The sequence below is a fragment of the Scyliorhinus torazame genome, chromosome 3, assembly GCF_047496885.1.
Source record: "Scyliorhinus torazame isolate Kashiwa2021f chromosome 3, sScyTor2.1, whole genome shotgun sequence".
NCBI classification, from domain to species: Eukaryota; Metazoa; Chordata; class Chondrichthyes; order Carcharhiniformes; family Scyliorhinidae; genus Scyliorhinus; species Scyliorhinus torazame.
This window is the reverse complement of record NC_092709.1, coordinates 252,174,852-252,191,410: the sequence shown is the minus strand read 5'-3', so window position 1 is coordinate 252,191,410 and position 16,559 is coordinate 252,174,852. Positions and strand designations below refer to the sequence as shown.

The 16,559-nt window shown below is 49.7% G+C and overlaps 1 protein-coding gene across 2 annotated transcripts in view; it reads left to right on the top strand.

Annotated features, from left to right (window-relative positions):
* dnajb5 (DnaJ heat shock protein family (Hsp40) member B5) overlaps positions 1–14,649 on the top strand; it is a 66,087-nt gene extending 51,438 nt beyond the window's left edge. For both annotated transcript variants that reach the window (XM_072497125.1, XM_072497126.1), the window contains exon 4: positions 12,074–14,649. In XM_072497125.1, coding sequence (XP_072353226.1) covers positions 12,074–12,307 — 234 coding nt within the window. In that variant the 3' untranslated portion in view covers positions 12,308–14,649. The remainder of the gene's footprint in view (positions 1–12,073) is intronic.
* The last annotated feature ends 1,910 nt before the right edge of the window (positions 14,650–16,559 follow it).

Here is a 16,559-nt window from a genome sequence, read left to right as displayed (position 1 = left end):
ATCATTTGTGAGCAGGTTATTGCTGAGCAGGTAAGCGAGTACCATGTGATAGCAGTCAACAACACCATCCAACATTTGTTGCTTGAGGGTAGACCAGAGCTGTACTTGGCTGGATTAGTGTTGTAACCTCCACAGATTCTATTAGGTAGGGACAATTGGTTACCCCATGGATTCATTTTAGTTTATTGACAGTTCCTGTGTACAAAGAAATTACAAAACAACTGCTTTAAAAAATAAACAGGCAATACAATACCGTCACCAACATTTCACCTTTACAAAGGAGACAAACCAAATCACAGAACAATGACATCAACCAAAAAACAAGACAATGGTGAGGGGAAAACCAATCGATTGAAGAAATGAAAACAAAATTATAGAAATAAAAATGGGGAGAAAGTGGAGGAGAGAGTTCACATCTGAAGTTGTTGAACACAACATTAATCCGGAAGGCTGTAACGCGCCTAATTGGAAGATGAGGTCTTGTTCCTCCAATTTGCACCATCACGCCCAACACCTCACCCTCTTCCCAAGCATCGCAGGTGTAACACCTGCCCCTTTATCTCCTGTCTGCTCACCATCTCAGGCCCGAAACACTCTTTTCAAGTGAGGCAGCGCTACACGTGTGTGGTAGTATGCATTAGGGGTCATGTGGGACTGTGAAGCCATGATGTCATTGGCTGACAGATCCCGGGTCCTGGTTGGACGTTGACCTCTAGCTCCGCCCTGAAGGCGGAGTATAAGTACCTGGAGTCCTCCCCCGCAGGCAGTCTACTACTGAACTGCGGGGGAAACAGTCACGCTTAATAAAGCCTCATCGACTTCACTCTATTCGTCTCTCGGAGTCTTTGTGCGCTACAACGTGCACCTCCTTTAATCTGGTCTATTGCATTTGCTGCTCCCAATGCGATCTACTCTACATTGGAGAGACTAAACGCAGACTGGGTGACTGCTTTATAGTACACCCACGGTCCATCTGCAAGCAGGGCCAAGACCTTCTTGTCGCTTGCCATTTCAACTCCCCATCCTGCTCTCATATCCACTTGTCCATCTCCCCCAAATGTTGATAGTGGAGGATTCCGCAATGTTAATGCCATTGAGTGTCAAAGGGAGATTCTCTCCTGTAGGAGATGGTCATTCCCTGACACTTGTGTGGTGGAAATGTTACTTGCCACTTAACAGCCCAAGCCTGGATATTGACTACGTCTTGTTGCGGATGGACTGCCTCAATATCTGAAGAGATACAACAATCTTCACTTCTTACCTTACGATGAAGTGAGGGTCATTGATGGAGCAGCTGAAGGTGGTTGGACCTTGGGAAAGATGTCACTAAGACCGCCTATTTCCACGTCCGTAACATTCATTTATTTATCTTTATTGCCTTACAGTGCAAAGCACAAAGGCAGTGTATTAAAAACAAGAACATCAACAACATCCGACAATACAAATATGGAAATCACACTATGCGTGCAATTTTACAGCGAGAGTGCAACGCGGCCATTAGATCGTGGAAGAGGCCAGAATCGGGAACCGAGCTAGGCGCCAATCAGTTTGTGATTTAACTGGCCCACTCCTGTTGCCGAAATCAAGATACCACCGTGGCATGGCAAGAAACCAATTCAAGCCAATCTCCATACAATTAATAGGAGCGACCCCTTATCTAACGGCCTCCCATGATCTAATCACCTCCCTAGCAAGTGGTCATGTGGACGCCGATTAGTACACCTTTTTAAAAATGTGAAGCTGGCGGAATGACTGCTGATTTGGGATCTGAGGAGGTGAGTAGCCATCTTCGTTCACCGGCAATAAGCCCGGGGGCACTGGGATTGCTACCCCAGTGCTCTGGGTGGGGGGGGGGGTCTCAACACCCTTGGCCCGCCATGCAACCCCTGGATCATGTGTACCCATAACGGGGGCAACCCCAACCCCTGTCTGTCTGCCCACCAACCACCCATAATTCCCACTGACCATGGAGGGCTCTGGCCGCATGGCTGAAGGCTATTGCTGATAGGAACTTGTAACACCAGGTTAAAGTCAACAGGTTTATTTGGAATCACTAGCTTTCAGAGTATGATGAGCACTCAGCAGACAGGTAGTCGTCATGACCTAGATTGAGGACCCAACCTGATGAAGGAGCTACGCTCCAAAAGCTGGTGATTCCAAATAAATCTATTGGACTTTAACCTGCTGTTGTGAGACGCCTTACTGTGCCCACACCAGCCCAACGCCGGCATCTCCACATCAATAGGGACTTGGCAATCGTAGTCAAATGAGCACTTCACACCTCGCCAAGTGGATTCCCATGGGTAGGCGTGGTATGTGGGGATTATCGTCTAGCATCTCAATCAGACCGTGTGCCTGGACATTGCCTGAACACTGCAGGAAGCAATGCCACGGATGCAGTGGCCAGCATCCAAACATCCAAGGGCTGAGCCCTAGCACCAAGGACATTTGTGCGAGCAGAGAATGGAGGCGTGCACCTGGGAGGGGACGTGTAGGTGCTTGGAGTCCAGTGACCAGAGTCCTGCCCCTCACCCAGAGGACCTGGCCACCCATCAGCCCAGTGAGGGACCCAGAGGGGGAGGCCAGTGATGGCCCAAGGTGTACATGTGTCATATAGATTTACATAGAACTTACAGTGCAGAAGGAGGCCATTCAGCCCATCGAGTCTGCACCGGCACCTCCACCCTATCCCCACAACCCAGCAACCCCACCCAACACTAAGGGCAATTTTGGACACTAAGGGCAATTTATCATGGCCAATCCACCTAACCTGCACACCTTTGGACTGTGGGTGGAAACCGGAGCACCCGGAGGAAACCCACGCAGACACTGGGAGAACGTGCAGACTCCACACAGACAGTGACCCAAGCCAGGAATCAAACCTTGGACCCTGGAGCTGTGAAGCAATTGTGCTAACCACTATACTACCGTGCTGCCATTGTGGGGCAGCCCCACGCCGTCGGGAAACCCCCGAACACCGGCAAAACGGAGAATCGGGCGGCGGAGCATCCCGCCCAGAGTATCCCATCTGAAATCGACTGCATTCAACAATCTGGCCAGGTCGACATCCCCGAATCATGGGGCTGGTCTCCTCGGTGGCATGGCTGCGAACTGTGTGGGGTTTGCTCTGCATAATTAGTTTAAGTCCTGGTTCCCCCTTGTTGGTGGGGAGCTGGCAGGCACGGTCCTGGCGAATCAGCCAGTGGGACGATCATTTGCGGCATGAAGCCCATGGGTCTCATTAAGTAGACCAATTAACGTTTGATACCGGGGCGGCCTCGCTGAGTCAAGCACCGGGAAGCTCCCGGTAGTTACTGCTCACTACCACACTTGGAATCTTTTCCATTAAATCACACTCACGTTTCTAACAAATCTTCTAAAAGTCACTGCATTATCACAATTCACCACAAAATTAGGAATAGCAATGTGGATTCCAAACTGTAGGTGTATACTCCTGTGGTAAAATGGACAACGACCTGAATTTTAGGCTCAATATAAAATTTGACACTTTAACTTAAGAATTGGACATTTTAAATTAAACCAGTCAGCCCCAAGCAGGCCTCATGGGAATTTAAACAGCCAAGTTCAAATCCACTGAACAAAGACATTCGGGACATCTCCTGCCCTGTCAACATGGCATCAGGAGATGATCGGTCCCATTCAAAGCGATCGATTTGTTGTGGATTGCCGATATAAAGCTAGACTTTCTGGCATCTAATTTTCCCGCCGTTACCATACGTAGAGTGTGGTGGTATGTATTAGGGGTATTATTAGGGGCTGGCTTAGCACACTGGGCTAAATAGCTGGCTTTTAAAGCAGACCAAGACAGGCCAGCAGCACGGTTCAATTCCCGTACCAGCCTCCCTGAACAGGCGCCGGAATGTGGTGACTGGGGCTTTTCACAGTAGCTTCATTTGAAGCCTACTTGTGACAATAAGCAATTTTCATTTTTCATTTCATTAAGGTACCCTGGGATGCCGAGAGGCTATTGGTAGATAGACACTGGATCCCAATTGGATCAGCCGCCTGCTGGCTCCACCCAGCAAGACTGAGTATAAGAGCCCGGGTTCTCCCAGCAGCCGCATTCTGTAACTGCTGCTGGGGAACAAGTCTATGTAATAAAGCCATCGTTCGACTCCTTCTCATCTCGCCTCATGAGTGATTGATTGTGCTACATAGAGTAAGGTTATGTGCGGACAATATACCTGGTGATGGGCCCTGGGGGAGGGTTCCTGATGTCCTGCAGAGTTGCAATTGGCAACTCCATTGGGTGTTGCAACCTCTGCCCTGAAACCTCATTGGCTAAGGGCCAGCGAACTTTCTGGAAAGGCATGAACAGGAGTATAAAGACCAACCACCCAAGACCCTCCCGAGTGAAGACTCAGCGCAGAGGCAACAGAGAAGATTCAATGGCGAACCAGAGGACAGAAAGGAGCAGCGTACAAGACCCACCTTAGGGGATGGAGGCCCTAAGACAACTGAGACTCAGGGAATTGGGCCACAGCTTGATTGAGTTCATCGGCATGGTAGCATTAAGAATCTTGGGATTATTGTAGTTGAGAAAATTTAAGAGGCATAACTGTTTTACTGTGTTTGATAAATTTTGGTTGAATTATAAACTTGCATTTGCCCTTTTTACCCAGATGCTCTTCTTTGTGAGATGAACCGTTTGCGTAATATACTGGTCAAAGTATCTTGAGGTTTTTACAGGCAACACTCCAGATGTGGGCGTACCAGCTGCTTATAGAGTTTAAGAGAAAAACTAACAAGGAAAAACTCAAAAAGGATGTATTCAGCGGTCATAAAACATTTTCTGTCCCCGTGTCCTGCCTGAGACACAGGGGACTGGATTATCCGTTAGCCAACGCCGAAATCGCAAAACGCGATCGGGTGGAGAATAGCTTCCGACACCGAAATTGAGGTAGACGCTGGTCTGACGCCAAATCGGGATTCTCCGGTCCCCCCAAAAATGACATAAACGCGGCACTCGCCACGCGGCCTGAAAGTACAGTGGGCATATCATTAGCGGGCCTGACGCCTGATTCTCCAGTGCCTCAGCGATTCAGTGCCACGGATGGGACGATTTCCCAACAGCGTATTTCTAATGTGCTTTTAAAAATCGTGAACCTGGCGTGCTGGCTGCTGAGCGAGAGAGGAGGTAGGAAGTGGCATGGGGTAACTGTAGGCTGCCGGCTCGGACACCGGCTCTGCTGGCTGCGCTGGGGGGGCCCTGCCAGGGGAGGGGGGACAGGCCGGGGAGCTCTTTCCCCCCCCCCCCCCCCCCCCCCAACAGAACAGGGGCGTGCCCAGGCACTGACCGCCATTACGGCAGCCATCTTGCTGGTCACCCACCCCAGCCGCTGGGGGCACGAAGTGACACCGGGCGTATGGTTAGGCACCCCGCACCCCCCCCGACCACCCCAGCCACCCACCTTGGTCCACCCAGTGCCACACCGGCAACCCCCAGTGAGAGCAGTTCCCCTAGGCAGCAGGGACGGGCGCCTGGACCGGGGGCACCGATGGGGCCGGGTGCAGGGGTGGGGGAGGCATGTGTGGGTTGGGCCCGCAGTGCCAACCGGGCTACCGTGTAGCTCATGGTACGTGGTTGGGCACGGGTGTATGCGCCATGCTAACATGCTTACCTTTCACCCCCTGCAGAAAATAATGGCTTTTGGTCATCAACCTGCGATGCTCGCCGGCGTGGCGATGGCCGTAGCCCTGCATGAAGCCCTGTGGCAGCATGAATGGGGGCCGGTCAAAGAGGAGGCGGAGAGTGCAGCAGAGGAGCGGGCTGCAGAGGTGCAGGTGGCAGCCTCTCAGACTGGAGGGCTGGCCGCCCACTCAACAGGCCGAGGTGGAGGGCATGCAGAAGGAGACTGCGGTTGAGCAGGAAAACAGTCAGACACATCTGCCAGAGGATTACACACCTGGCACCGCAGTGGTATGGGGGAGGTAACCCGCCGTCAAGGTGGTCATCAAGGTGACGGTCGTGCTGAATTTCTATGCGACAGGTCGTTCCAGTTGCCGAGTGGGGACCTGTCTGGCATCTCTCAGACATCGGCACATAGGTGCATCCTTGCCGTCACCGACACTCTGTATACCCAGGCGGAGGAGTACATCAAGCATCCTGTGGACTGCACCCACCAGGATGACTGGGCAGCAGGGTTTGCTGGCATCGCCGGGATGCCCTGGGTCTAGTGGGTGATGGACGGGCTGCGTGTCACCCTACGGTCACCAGCGGATAACAGGTCGCTGTTCACAAACAGGAAGGGCTACCACTCCATGAACATACAGCTGGTCTGCGATCATCAGATGTGCTTCATGCACGTCTGCACCCGATACCCGGGCAGTGTACATGACTCGTTCATACTGGCGCACTCGGTGATCCCCATGGCCCCAACCACCCCGGCTGCAGGGCTGGCTGCTGGGCAACAGGGGTTACCAGTTGCGGTTGTGGCTGATGACGCCTATACGGAGGCCACAGACCGACACGGAGCACCCGCTACAACAACGCCCATACAGCGACCAGGGATGTGGTCGAGAGGTGCTTCGGGATCCTGAAGATGCGCTTCAGGTGCCAAGACCGCTCTGGAGAGGCCCTCGTGGTGGTCTGCTGCATCCTCCACAACATTGTGCAGCAAAGGGGTGATCTGCTGGCAGAGGATGGATGAGGAGGAAGGGCAGGCCTCGTCCAATGAGGAAGATGTGGGGGAAGGGGACATAGGGCCGGCCAGGCACGAAAGGCCGCACAATGCTACTGCCAGGGCCAGAGTGCACGGGACGCACTCGTCGCGATACGCTTCACAGATTAGGGGGGTTGCTGGCCTGGGGCACGGACACCACCGAACCCCCTCACTTCCCACACCACCAAACCACCCGCATGCACACCCCCTCCGTTACACATACCTGCGGCGCTACAAGCTGGTCCATGGGATGGAGGATGATGGCAGACCGCCTGCGATGAGCTCCGTGCTCCACATCGTCTGACTTCTGCTCACGGTAGCACCTTCCATCTGGGTGATCCCTGCATGCGAGCTAGCCAGTACATCACACGGTCCTGTCGAATCGCTGGGGAGGGGGTGCTGGGGACGGTTGAGGGGGTGGGGGTGCAGAGCACGGTCCACCCACGGGGCCTGCACTCGTCCCCTGCCCCCCACTCCCACAGGACAGCACTGACTGCCCACCCCCACACCCATTAGACAGAGTATAGAGGCAGGTTTCAACTGTGTTAACAGGTGTTTGATGTGAAAAGGTATATACAGTCTGTGTCCTACCCCCTATAACTAAACTGTGGCCAGCACCCATCCCAACTTAACTGGTGTCCAACTTTCTGGCCTTACGGGCCCTAACACTACGCCTAGGTGGTTCCCCAGAAGATACAGCAGGAGTGGAGGCGGATTGCTGTGACTCCTGCCCTGCGCCGAGGGTCCCCGTTGGCGCATGTCTCCTGGGGTGGCATCCTGTTCTGCCCGCTGCCCACCAGATGCACGGGGGGGCGGAGGGGTGTCTGAGGTGCTGCGCTGTTCTGGCACCGTCACCGGCAAGGACCCCAGCTTTTCCTCCTTCCTCGGGGTGCCTGGTGACCCCCAGGCTACTCCATGGGACGGGGGTGCGAGCAGAGCCATCCCCGAGGCCCACCTGCCGCTGCCAGTCCTGGAGGCCCGCTCTGGTCTCGTCAAGGATCTGCACGTTCATGGCAGGGAGTGGCCCATCTCTGTCTGGAACTGCAGCACATCACTCTGCGAATGTGCCACCACCCTGAGTGTCTGTGCCACATTAGCCAGTGAGTGGGCCTCGTCCCTCTGGGACTGGGTCACTTCCCTCTGTGTCTGTGCCATGCCGGCCTGCACCTGGGCAATGCTGCCGATGCTCTCGGGAGTGGTGGGTGAGAGCACACGTGTCTTGAGGATCCGCAACTAGGCAGGGGGTCTGACATCCTCGCCTGTCGCCGACCTTCGCATCGGCGGCATCCCTTTCCTCCTGGCCGCCAGCCACGCCCGGGCACTGTGTTGGGACGCAGATCTGGTGGACCCCTCCAGTCTTCTCCCACTCGGTTGTGCGCGGCCTTGTCCTGGGGGAATGGGGGGGTGGGAACACAAACAACGACACTGTTAACAGTCTGCCGCATGCAGCCCCGGGTTTGGGTAGATGATGGCATCAGTGGCCAGGGCACCCGGCCATTGTGGCTGGCATCGGTGCACTCCATGGGGAGGGGGGGGGGGGGGGGGGGGGGGGGGGGGGGGGGGGGGATCTGAGTAACATGTGTGTGGGGGGTAGGGGAGTTAGTGCCAGGGGCACAGCACTGCCTACTCACCCTGGTCACCCTGAGAAGGTTGTGCAGTTTCTTCCTGCACTAGATGAGTCCGGGCGTCTTTGCCAACAGCGCTGACCACGTCTGCCACCTGCGCCCAGGCATGGCAAACGCCGGCGCTTGACGACCTTTCACGTGACGACGGTGCTAGCCCCTCTAGAGTTGGTGAACCGCTGCACCTGTCGGGCCGTTTTTGCCGTTGTTAAAGTTCACACTTTTCATGACAGCGTCAGCACTTAGTCTCAGAAACGGAGAATCCAGCCCATGATTTGTAAACTTCAAATTACTTGTAACAGTTACATCCAAATGAATTTTTCAATGGTTGAATGTGCTAAAGGCTGGCCATCGATACGATACTGTGAATTAGGATTATTGTAGCCAAATGAGGAACAGAACATCACCATCTTTGCCCTATATCATCTTATCTGCATTGTGAACTCCTTAATCATGCCCTTTGTTGCCTCTAGACTCTATTCCTCAGACTCCTGGCTGGTCTCGCATGTACTACTCTCTGTATACTTGAAGTAATCTGAAGCTTGACTGCCGATGTCATAGCTAGAAGAAAGTCCCATTCATCTATTGCCCATGTGCTCGCTGATTTACATTGGCTCTTGTGATGAATTTAGGAATTTCAGATGTATTGGGCTGGGTTCTCCGATTTCTAGATTAAGTGCTGATGCTCGTGTGGGAATAGTGGCGTTTTATGCCAGAAAAAACAGCTGCACCGATTCCGGGACATTTTGTGGGGCTAGCAGCAGCGCCGGGTAAAGCTCCCGGCTCCCACGCGAAAAATGGCTGGAGAATGGCCAGGTCCGTGGGCGTGCACGGCGGTGGCCTGCGGCGGCCGTGCCGTGCAACATGGTGCCGGCCGCGTGCGGACCCGGCCTGCCAAATAATGCCCCCCTCGTCACCGCCCACCAATGCCCCCAGCCCTCGCCGAAGCCCCCCCGGCCAGCGATACAGCTCCCCCCAACTGTGGCGCCACTGGATGCAGTCTCTCTGCAGCCACTACGCAGGTTGATGAAAAATATATTGAGTGTTCTGCACCATTGGGAACGCAGCCCATTGGGGGAGGGGCTTCTGATGATGCACCAGCATCTTTCCAATGGCGTGTGGCGCGCAACACAATGACTTCATTTCGGAGAGGACGGAGACTCCAAAAGCAGCGTCAAACCGGCGCAGGCCCCAATTTGGGTCTCAGAAGGGATTCTCCACTTGATCGCCGATTACGATATCGGCTTGGGCAACGGGGAATCCCGCCCATTGCATTATATGTTAATCAGAATTTACAGTGTTGAAGGAGGCCATTCGGCCTATCTAGTCTGCACCGGCCCTTGGTAAGAGCATCCTACTTTAGCCCACGCTTTCACCCTATCCCCATAACCAGTCACCCCACCTGACCTTTTGGACACTAAGGGGCGATTTAGCATGGCCAATCCACCTAACCTGCACATCTTTGGAGTGTTGGTCCAAAGTTGGTGCAGTCAGAGTTAAAAGCCTGGGTTAGTATGTGACTGGTTTGAAAAGCAGCTAGGCTTTTTGGAGACGGAGGTGCAATTAAAGCTCGATCATAATTCATTCTGGCCATGGATATTGTTTGCTGAAGTTGGGCGAATGGAATTTTGTTTATATTAAGAGGGGCTCCCTGGGGAGTAGATAATTAGAGACTTTGGGCGTGATTTAACTGCATTGTTGCGCCTCACATGGTCCTGGGACGAGGCCGTTGAATCTCGTGATATTTGCAGTGATTGAAGTAGTTGACAGATTTAACAAGGTCTCCCTTAAAGCTCTTTAAATATGCATTTGCAGGATTTACTTGGCACCCGGGACCTAACGGCCAAGCCTAGGAGACCTTGCTGGGGTGCCATTTAGTACTGGCATCTGGGGGGGCGGTTCCTCCGAGGCCATTAGAGCCCTCTGGCACCTTGGCACTACCAGCCTGTCGCCCTGGCAGTGCCCCGGTGCCACTGCCAGGGATTGGGCCTGGTGGAGGGGCCTTACCACAGAGGGGTTGTGGGGGTGCTCCTGGAGGCCTCCCCGAGATTGGGGGGAGGGTCGGGAAAGGTGGTGAGAGGCAGATCAGGGCAGCTAGACAAAATGGAACCCCAATCTGCGAGTAGCCTTTCCTGCTGGACCCGCGAGCAGAATGAGTCTTTAAGTGTGGCCAGTGCGGAAAGACACTCCGTGGTCATATAAAACGACAAAATGCTGTTGAATAGCAGGATGGTTCTCGGTGCTGCAGCTGCCGACAAACACCCGTAAACACGCCCAGATTATTTCAGGTGTTTAGTTTTAGTAAATTATGTAGTTAATGGCAGAAGCCAGGGGTTGAAGTAGTCAGGTGTTGAGTTTTCAGTTTTGGTGGGGGCGGAAAAACAGTTCAGTTAAAGGTTCGACTGGGGACAGACCAGACAAGCAGCTGCTCTCAAAACAGGGAGTTAAAGATTTGCTTGTGAACAGGACAGGAGCTCTCTTCTCAAAGGCTGGCAGGTTAAGCACCCGGCTCCATGGCTGCGCATGTGCACAGGCGGCGTGCAGCGGCCACGCCGTGCTGCATGGCGGCAGCCGCTCGCGGACCCGGCCCGTGAAATAGTGCCTCCTCTTTGGCTGGCTCGCGCGCCCCAGACCATCAACCCCACAATGCCCCCTGCCCGCGGATCGGCCCTCCCCAACTGTGGTGGCGCTGGACTGAGTCCACAGCCGCCACACCGAGTTCCTGACGGATGGGTCCATGAAAGACTGGAGCGGAGCATCGGGGGGTGGGCCTCAGGCAATGTCCTGAGGCCATCGATACGTCGCGTGGCATACTCTCCCGAGTACGTAGTTTTGGAGGGGGCGGAGCATCGAGATAGCAGCGCGCCCCCCCCCCCCCCCTGATTTGGTCACAAACTGATTCTCCAGCCGATTGCCAGACATGATTTCGGCACACAATTTCGGTATCGGAGACCGGAGAATCCTACCCCAGATCTCTCTCTATCCAATCAGTAATTTAAAGGGAACGCTATTCAAAAGTACAGTCGGTAACCTTGTGTTTGCTAACTATATTTAAAAATGGATTTTGACCTGGAGATAAAGATAGCAGTTAGGAGTATTTCATTTCATTGTTAAGCATTGTTTAAGTGGTAATTGGGAGCTATTATCTTTGAGGTGAAAGTTAGGAATACTGTGTTAGTAATAAGGTTTGTTTTAATACACCATATCCCTATGCACTGCAAGCGCTGGGAAACACATGGCTAAAGGTGCTCGCCAGGGTACTTTGTTCCCTTTTGGGAGAATCATTCCCAGAAAACCTTCACTATTCATGAAAATACTTCACAAAACTTAAATTACCTATATATCTTAGATTGGACTCTACCATTTTATCGGATACTACAATTATCATTTGATACCCTGGATACAAGAGTTGGGACTATGGATTAGAATTTAATGCTCTACCGAAATGCAGTGTTTTAAGAACCTAAATCAATGACTGAAAACACACAATTCTGGTCATAAAATTCTGGCCATTTAACACCTATATAAACTCTTTGGAACTTTATCAAGATGACTCAGAATATCTCTCAACTCTCTACTCTCTGAATATGCCTTGTTATTTGCTTAGTACTGTCCCACAAAAATTCCCTTTAAAAAGATGGGCCTGATAAAATAAATGAATTACTCCTGTTGTATTTTGTGCATATAATTTGTTTGTTTTACAATTTTTGTCCGACAAAAGTAGCTTTAAATATCTTAGTATAATTAAACATTTGTTTACTTTCTTAGGCCTTATGTGGTTGTACAGTTAATATTCCTACAATTGATGGCAGAGTGATTCCCCTACCTTGCAATGATGTTATCAAGCCTGGGACTGTGAAGAGGCTGAGAGGTGAGGGTTTACCGTTTCCTAAGACACCTACTCAACGCGGTGACTATATAGCAGAGTTTCAGATAAAATTTCCTGACAAAATGCCTCAAACAACAAAAGAAATCCTGAAGCAACATCTTCCAATCTCTTAGAACTCTATCAAAGCAATATTTAATACTGTGCCAGAAGTTTGAAGAAACGAACAAAGGATCATACATTTTCTAATATAATGTAATACATTTTAAAGAAAATTATTTTAAGGCGGAGCTTTTCAGTTCTTTATTATGCTGAGCCTTGTAAACATAACAGTGGTAATTGTGCAAAAGAACTGTGGAATTTGTTTTAGTAGAATAATAATCTAAATGCACACTGAAATCACTTTCACCAGTGTCACAGTGGGGTGGGAGGGGAGACGGGAGGGGAACTTATTTTAAATATATCTGTATTTGAAGAGGAATGGTGTTGTGCTACACCACTAAAACTGGGTTTGTCCAGTACAACGTAATTTACTAGAAACTGAAATACCTGAATAATAACCAGAGATGAAAGTTGAGCTTTTAGGCATTATTCTTCAAGATAAACACTAGAAAACTGTAAGCTAAAATGACACTGGTCAGTAGTATTGAAGCACAAGTCATCAGGATGCAATTAAAGGATAGGAGTTTGTTTCAACTATGAAATATCTTTTATAAGTTTACAAAGGTCCACTGCAGCAAAAAGGTTGAACTTTTATAAAGCTATATAAACTTGCAACAATATTGGTTATAATTTTTTACGACATGTTTCACAATTTGAGGGGCTAAATTACTGATCAGGATTACATTTGGACCTATATACAGAAAGGAGTAGAGGAGTTATTAGCATTTCAGGGAAGTTTGCTTTTGAAAAGCCTTGTGTATTTCACACACCGTTAATAGTGGAGTAAATGAAGTTTGAAGTATTATGTTAATTGGCTGTGGCAATATAGAACTGAATGGAGAATTTAAAATTTTATATACAAAAAGAAAGCACTGTCTTATAAAGTAATCTGTGAGCACCAGAACAGGTTGCTTTGAAGGCTTAAATGATTTTACAATTTTAAAATTGATCCAATTGAGCTGGAATTTTGTGCATTAGGGAAATTTAGTAAACTGATATCCTCTTGAATTTCCCTCTTTGATCATTTGAAAAATATTTTTGTTTAGTATTTGTCACATGTCAAATATTCAACTTTGTATTTTCTTCTGTTTTGTATGAGTTCTTATGTATAATGTGATGTTTAAATTCTCTAGCTTTCTGCTAACAGTCACTGCAGTTCTTGTACCTGATAAGCATTTTAACAGAAGTTGTTTTTGATTTCTCTTGTGTTCTGTATTATGACTTGTACTGCTTTTTAATTCATCCCGCTTTCCCTACACCACCACAGATTTAATTGCAAAATCAAATTTGATATTCATCGTTTCAATTATTGACAGTCATCATTATATTTCCAGCTTCTTTTTGCAGTACATTTATTCCATTGTCCCCCTATACAGCCTAGCCAAACTATTTTGCATTTTGCTTTCAATGAGCTGAAACACACTCCATTCTAGGTCCCAATGTTTTTTATGGACTTGCGTGCTTCATTCATTCATGTGAGTATGATGGTTAAATTTGGTGCATACAAGATTAGGACAGAAGTTTCATAATCTTCAGGGAGATGATGTAAACAAGGGAGAAATTCTGCAAGACTTTCTTTTGGTGTCTATTTTTAACCCCCACAACGCCTATTCAAAAATCATTGTGGAAAGAGTTTTTGCTTGCACTATAACTTGGGGCTGCACGGTTTTGCTGCTGAGTATAGCTGTTGCTGTAAAATGTCTTGTGCAATTTGTACAATTATCACTACTTAATAATCTGGTAAATTGGTCCCTTTAGTAGTGATTGCACAAACTTATTTCCTAATTTCACCAATAGGGAAAATTATTCAGCAGTGTTTTTTCACCATTTCCCACTTTTCCCTCATCCTCATTTGGTTTAAACAAACTGCCAACTAAAGAAGGAAAAAGTGCAATCTGTATTGACTGGAAGTTTTGAAACCCATCTTTTTCTATATCTTCATATGACAGCATACAAAATTATGAACAAAGGTACAATGTGTAGTGTGGCAATGAAAATATCTTTTTTAAAATGAGTTGATAATCCAGTACGAGTGAAGAGTACCGACACGTTGCAAATGCTAGATGCATTTTTAATTTTTACATTATTTTGTGGAAATGACAGGAAGCAGAGCTGCCCCTACACAACTGGTAACCAAAGACTTTGTATTGTGCTAATAGGAAATGAATGAAGTAGCACAGGTGCTGCTTTAAAAAAATATGAAACTCTATTGCTACATCTTAATTTTTTTAAATCGATGAGACTTTCAAAAGAAGAATATCCACACAGGCCCTTTTACAAACCTATAAATTGTTGACTGTTTCAATACTTCCATCTGTATTTTGTTTCAAAAAGAATAAACTGCATTTTGACTGAACTTTTTCTTCTCTTTCTTTGAACATTTATGATGTATTTATCAACAGTAGTTTAGTTCAGATACTTAATACAATTTTTATTGGAATGAAGAACTCATTTGTGTTCTTTATTTGTACAAAGCAGCTTTGCAAATTTAAGAATTTTCTAACTGTTTAGATAAACAATCTGTAATTTGACTTGTTTTTCAAATCTCAAGTGAGCTCAATCAGTTTTCTGAAATATATATTTTTTTAATGCAGCAAAGGGTGGCATGAAGCAAGAAATGGGTTAATAATAAACGTGGATAGGCCCAGGGACCGGATGGGTACCCAGTCGAGTTCTATAAAACGTTCTCCGGAATATTTGGGCCGGTGCTGATGAAGGTCTTTAACGAGGCTAGGGAAAGAGTGGTTCTGCCCCAGACAATGTCACAGGCCATGATCTCGCTTATCCTGAAACGGGAAAGGACCCGGAGCTATGTGGGACTTACAGGCCGATTTCCTTGTTGAACGTAGATGCCAAACTGTTGGCCAAAAGTTTGTCCTCCAGTATTGAGGACTGTGTTGTGGAGGATCAGACCGGGTTCGTTAAGGGCAGGCAGCTGGTGGCCAATGTAAGAAGGCTGTTAAATGTGATCATGATGCCCCCGGGGAGCAGGGAGGTGGAGGTAGTGGTTGTGATGGATGCGGAGAAAGCTTTTGACCGGGTTGAGTGGGATTATTTATGGGAGGTGCTGGAGCGGTTCGGATTTGGGAGGGGCTTTATTGACTGGGTTAGGTTACTGTACCAGGCTCCGGTTGCAAGTGTACGGACGAACAGGACGACTTCGGACTATTTTAGACTGCACCGGGGGACGAGACAGTGATGCCCCCTCTCCCCACTGTTGTTTGCGCTGGCAATGAAGCCGCTGGCAATTGCTCTGAGGGCCTCAAGGGGCTGGTCCGGTGGGGGGGGTGGGGGGGGGTGGGGGGGGGGGGGAGCACAGGGTCTCTCTCTATGCGGATGACCTGTTTTTATATGTCTCAGACCCAATGGAGGGGATGGAAGAAATTATGGGAATTTTAGGGGAATTCGGCCGGTTTTTTGGGTATAAGCTCAATATGAGGAAGAACGAGATGTTTGTGGTCCAGGTGAGGGGTCAGGAGAGGCAACTGGGGAACTGCCGTTCAGAATGGTAGGGGACAGTTTCAGCTACCTCGGTATCCAAGTGCGGAGGGATTGGGACAGGCTTCATAAATTGAATTTAGCCCGGCTGGTGGATCAGATGAAGGAGGATTTCCGGAGATGGGATGCGCTCCGTTGTCTTTGGCGGGCAGAGTTCAAACGGTAAAAATGACGGTCCTCCCAAGATTCCTATTCGTTTTTCAATGCCTCCCCATCTTCATCCGGCGGTCCTTTTTTAAGCGGGTCAATAAAGTTATTTTGGGCTTTTGTGGGGGGGGGGCAAGTCCCCGCGAGTGAAGGGGGCAATGCTCGAGTGAAGTCGGGGGGGGGTGGTGGGCTGGCACTGCCGAATTTCAGCAGTTATTACTGGGCGGCTAATATAGCCATGGTGGGGAGGTGGCTGGTGGGTGGGGGGGGGGAGCCGGCGTGGGTGTGCATGGAGGCGGCTTCTTGCAAGGGGGCATTGGTAACAGCGCCTCTGCCGTTCCTGCCGGCGCGGTACTCCACCAGCGGTGGGTGGTGGCCCTGAGAATCTGGGGGCAGTGGAGGAGACATGAACAGAGGGGGCATCGGTATGGTCCGCAATCTGCGATAATCACTGGTTTGCCCCGGGGAGGATGAATTTGGCGGAGAGCGGGGATCGAGAGGATGGGGGACTTGTTTTTAGAAGGAAGCTTCCCGAAGCTGGAGGAGAAGTTTGCATTGGCGGGGGGGGGAAATTAATTTCGATATCTGCAGGTGCGGGACTTTTTGCGGAAGCAGGTACCA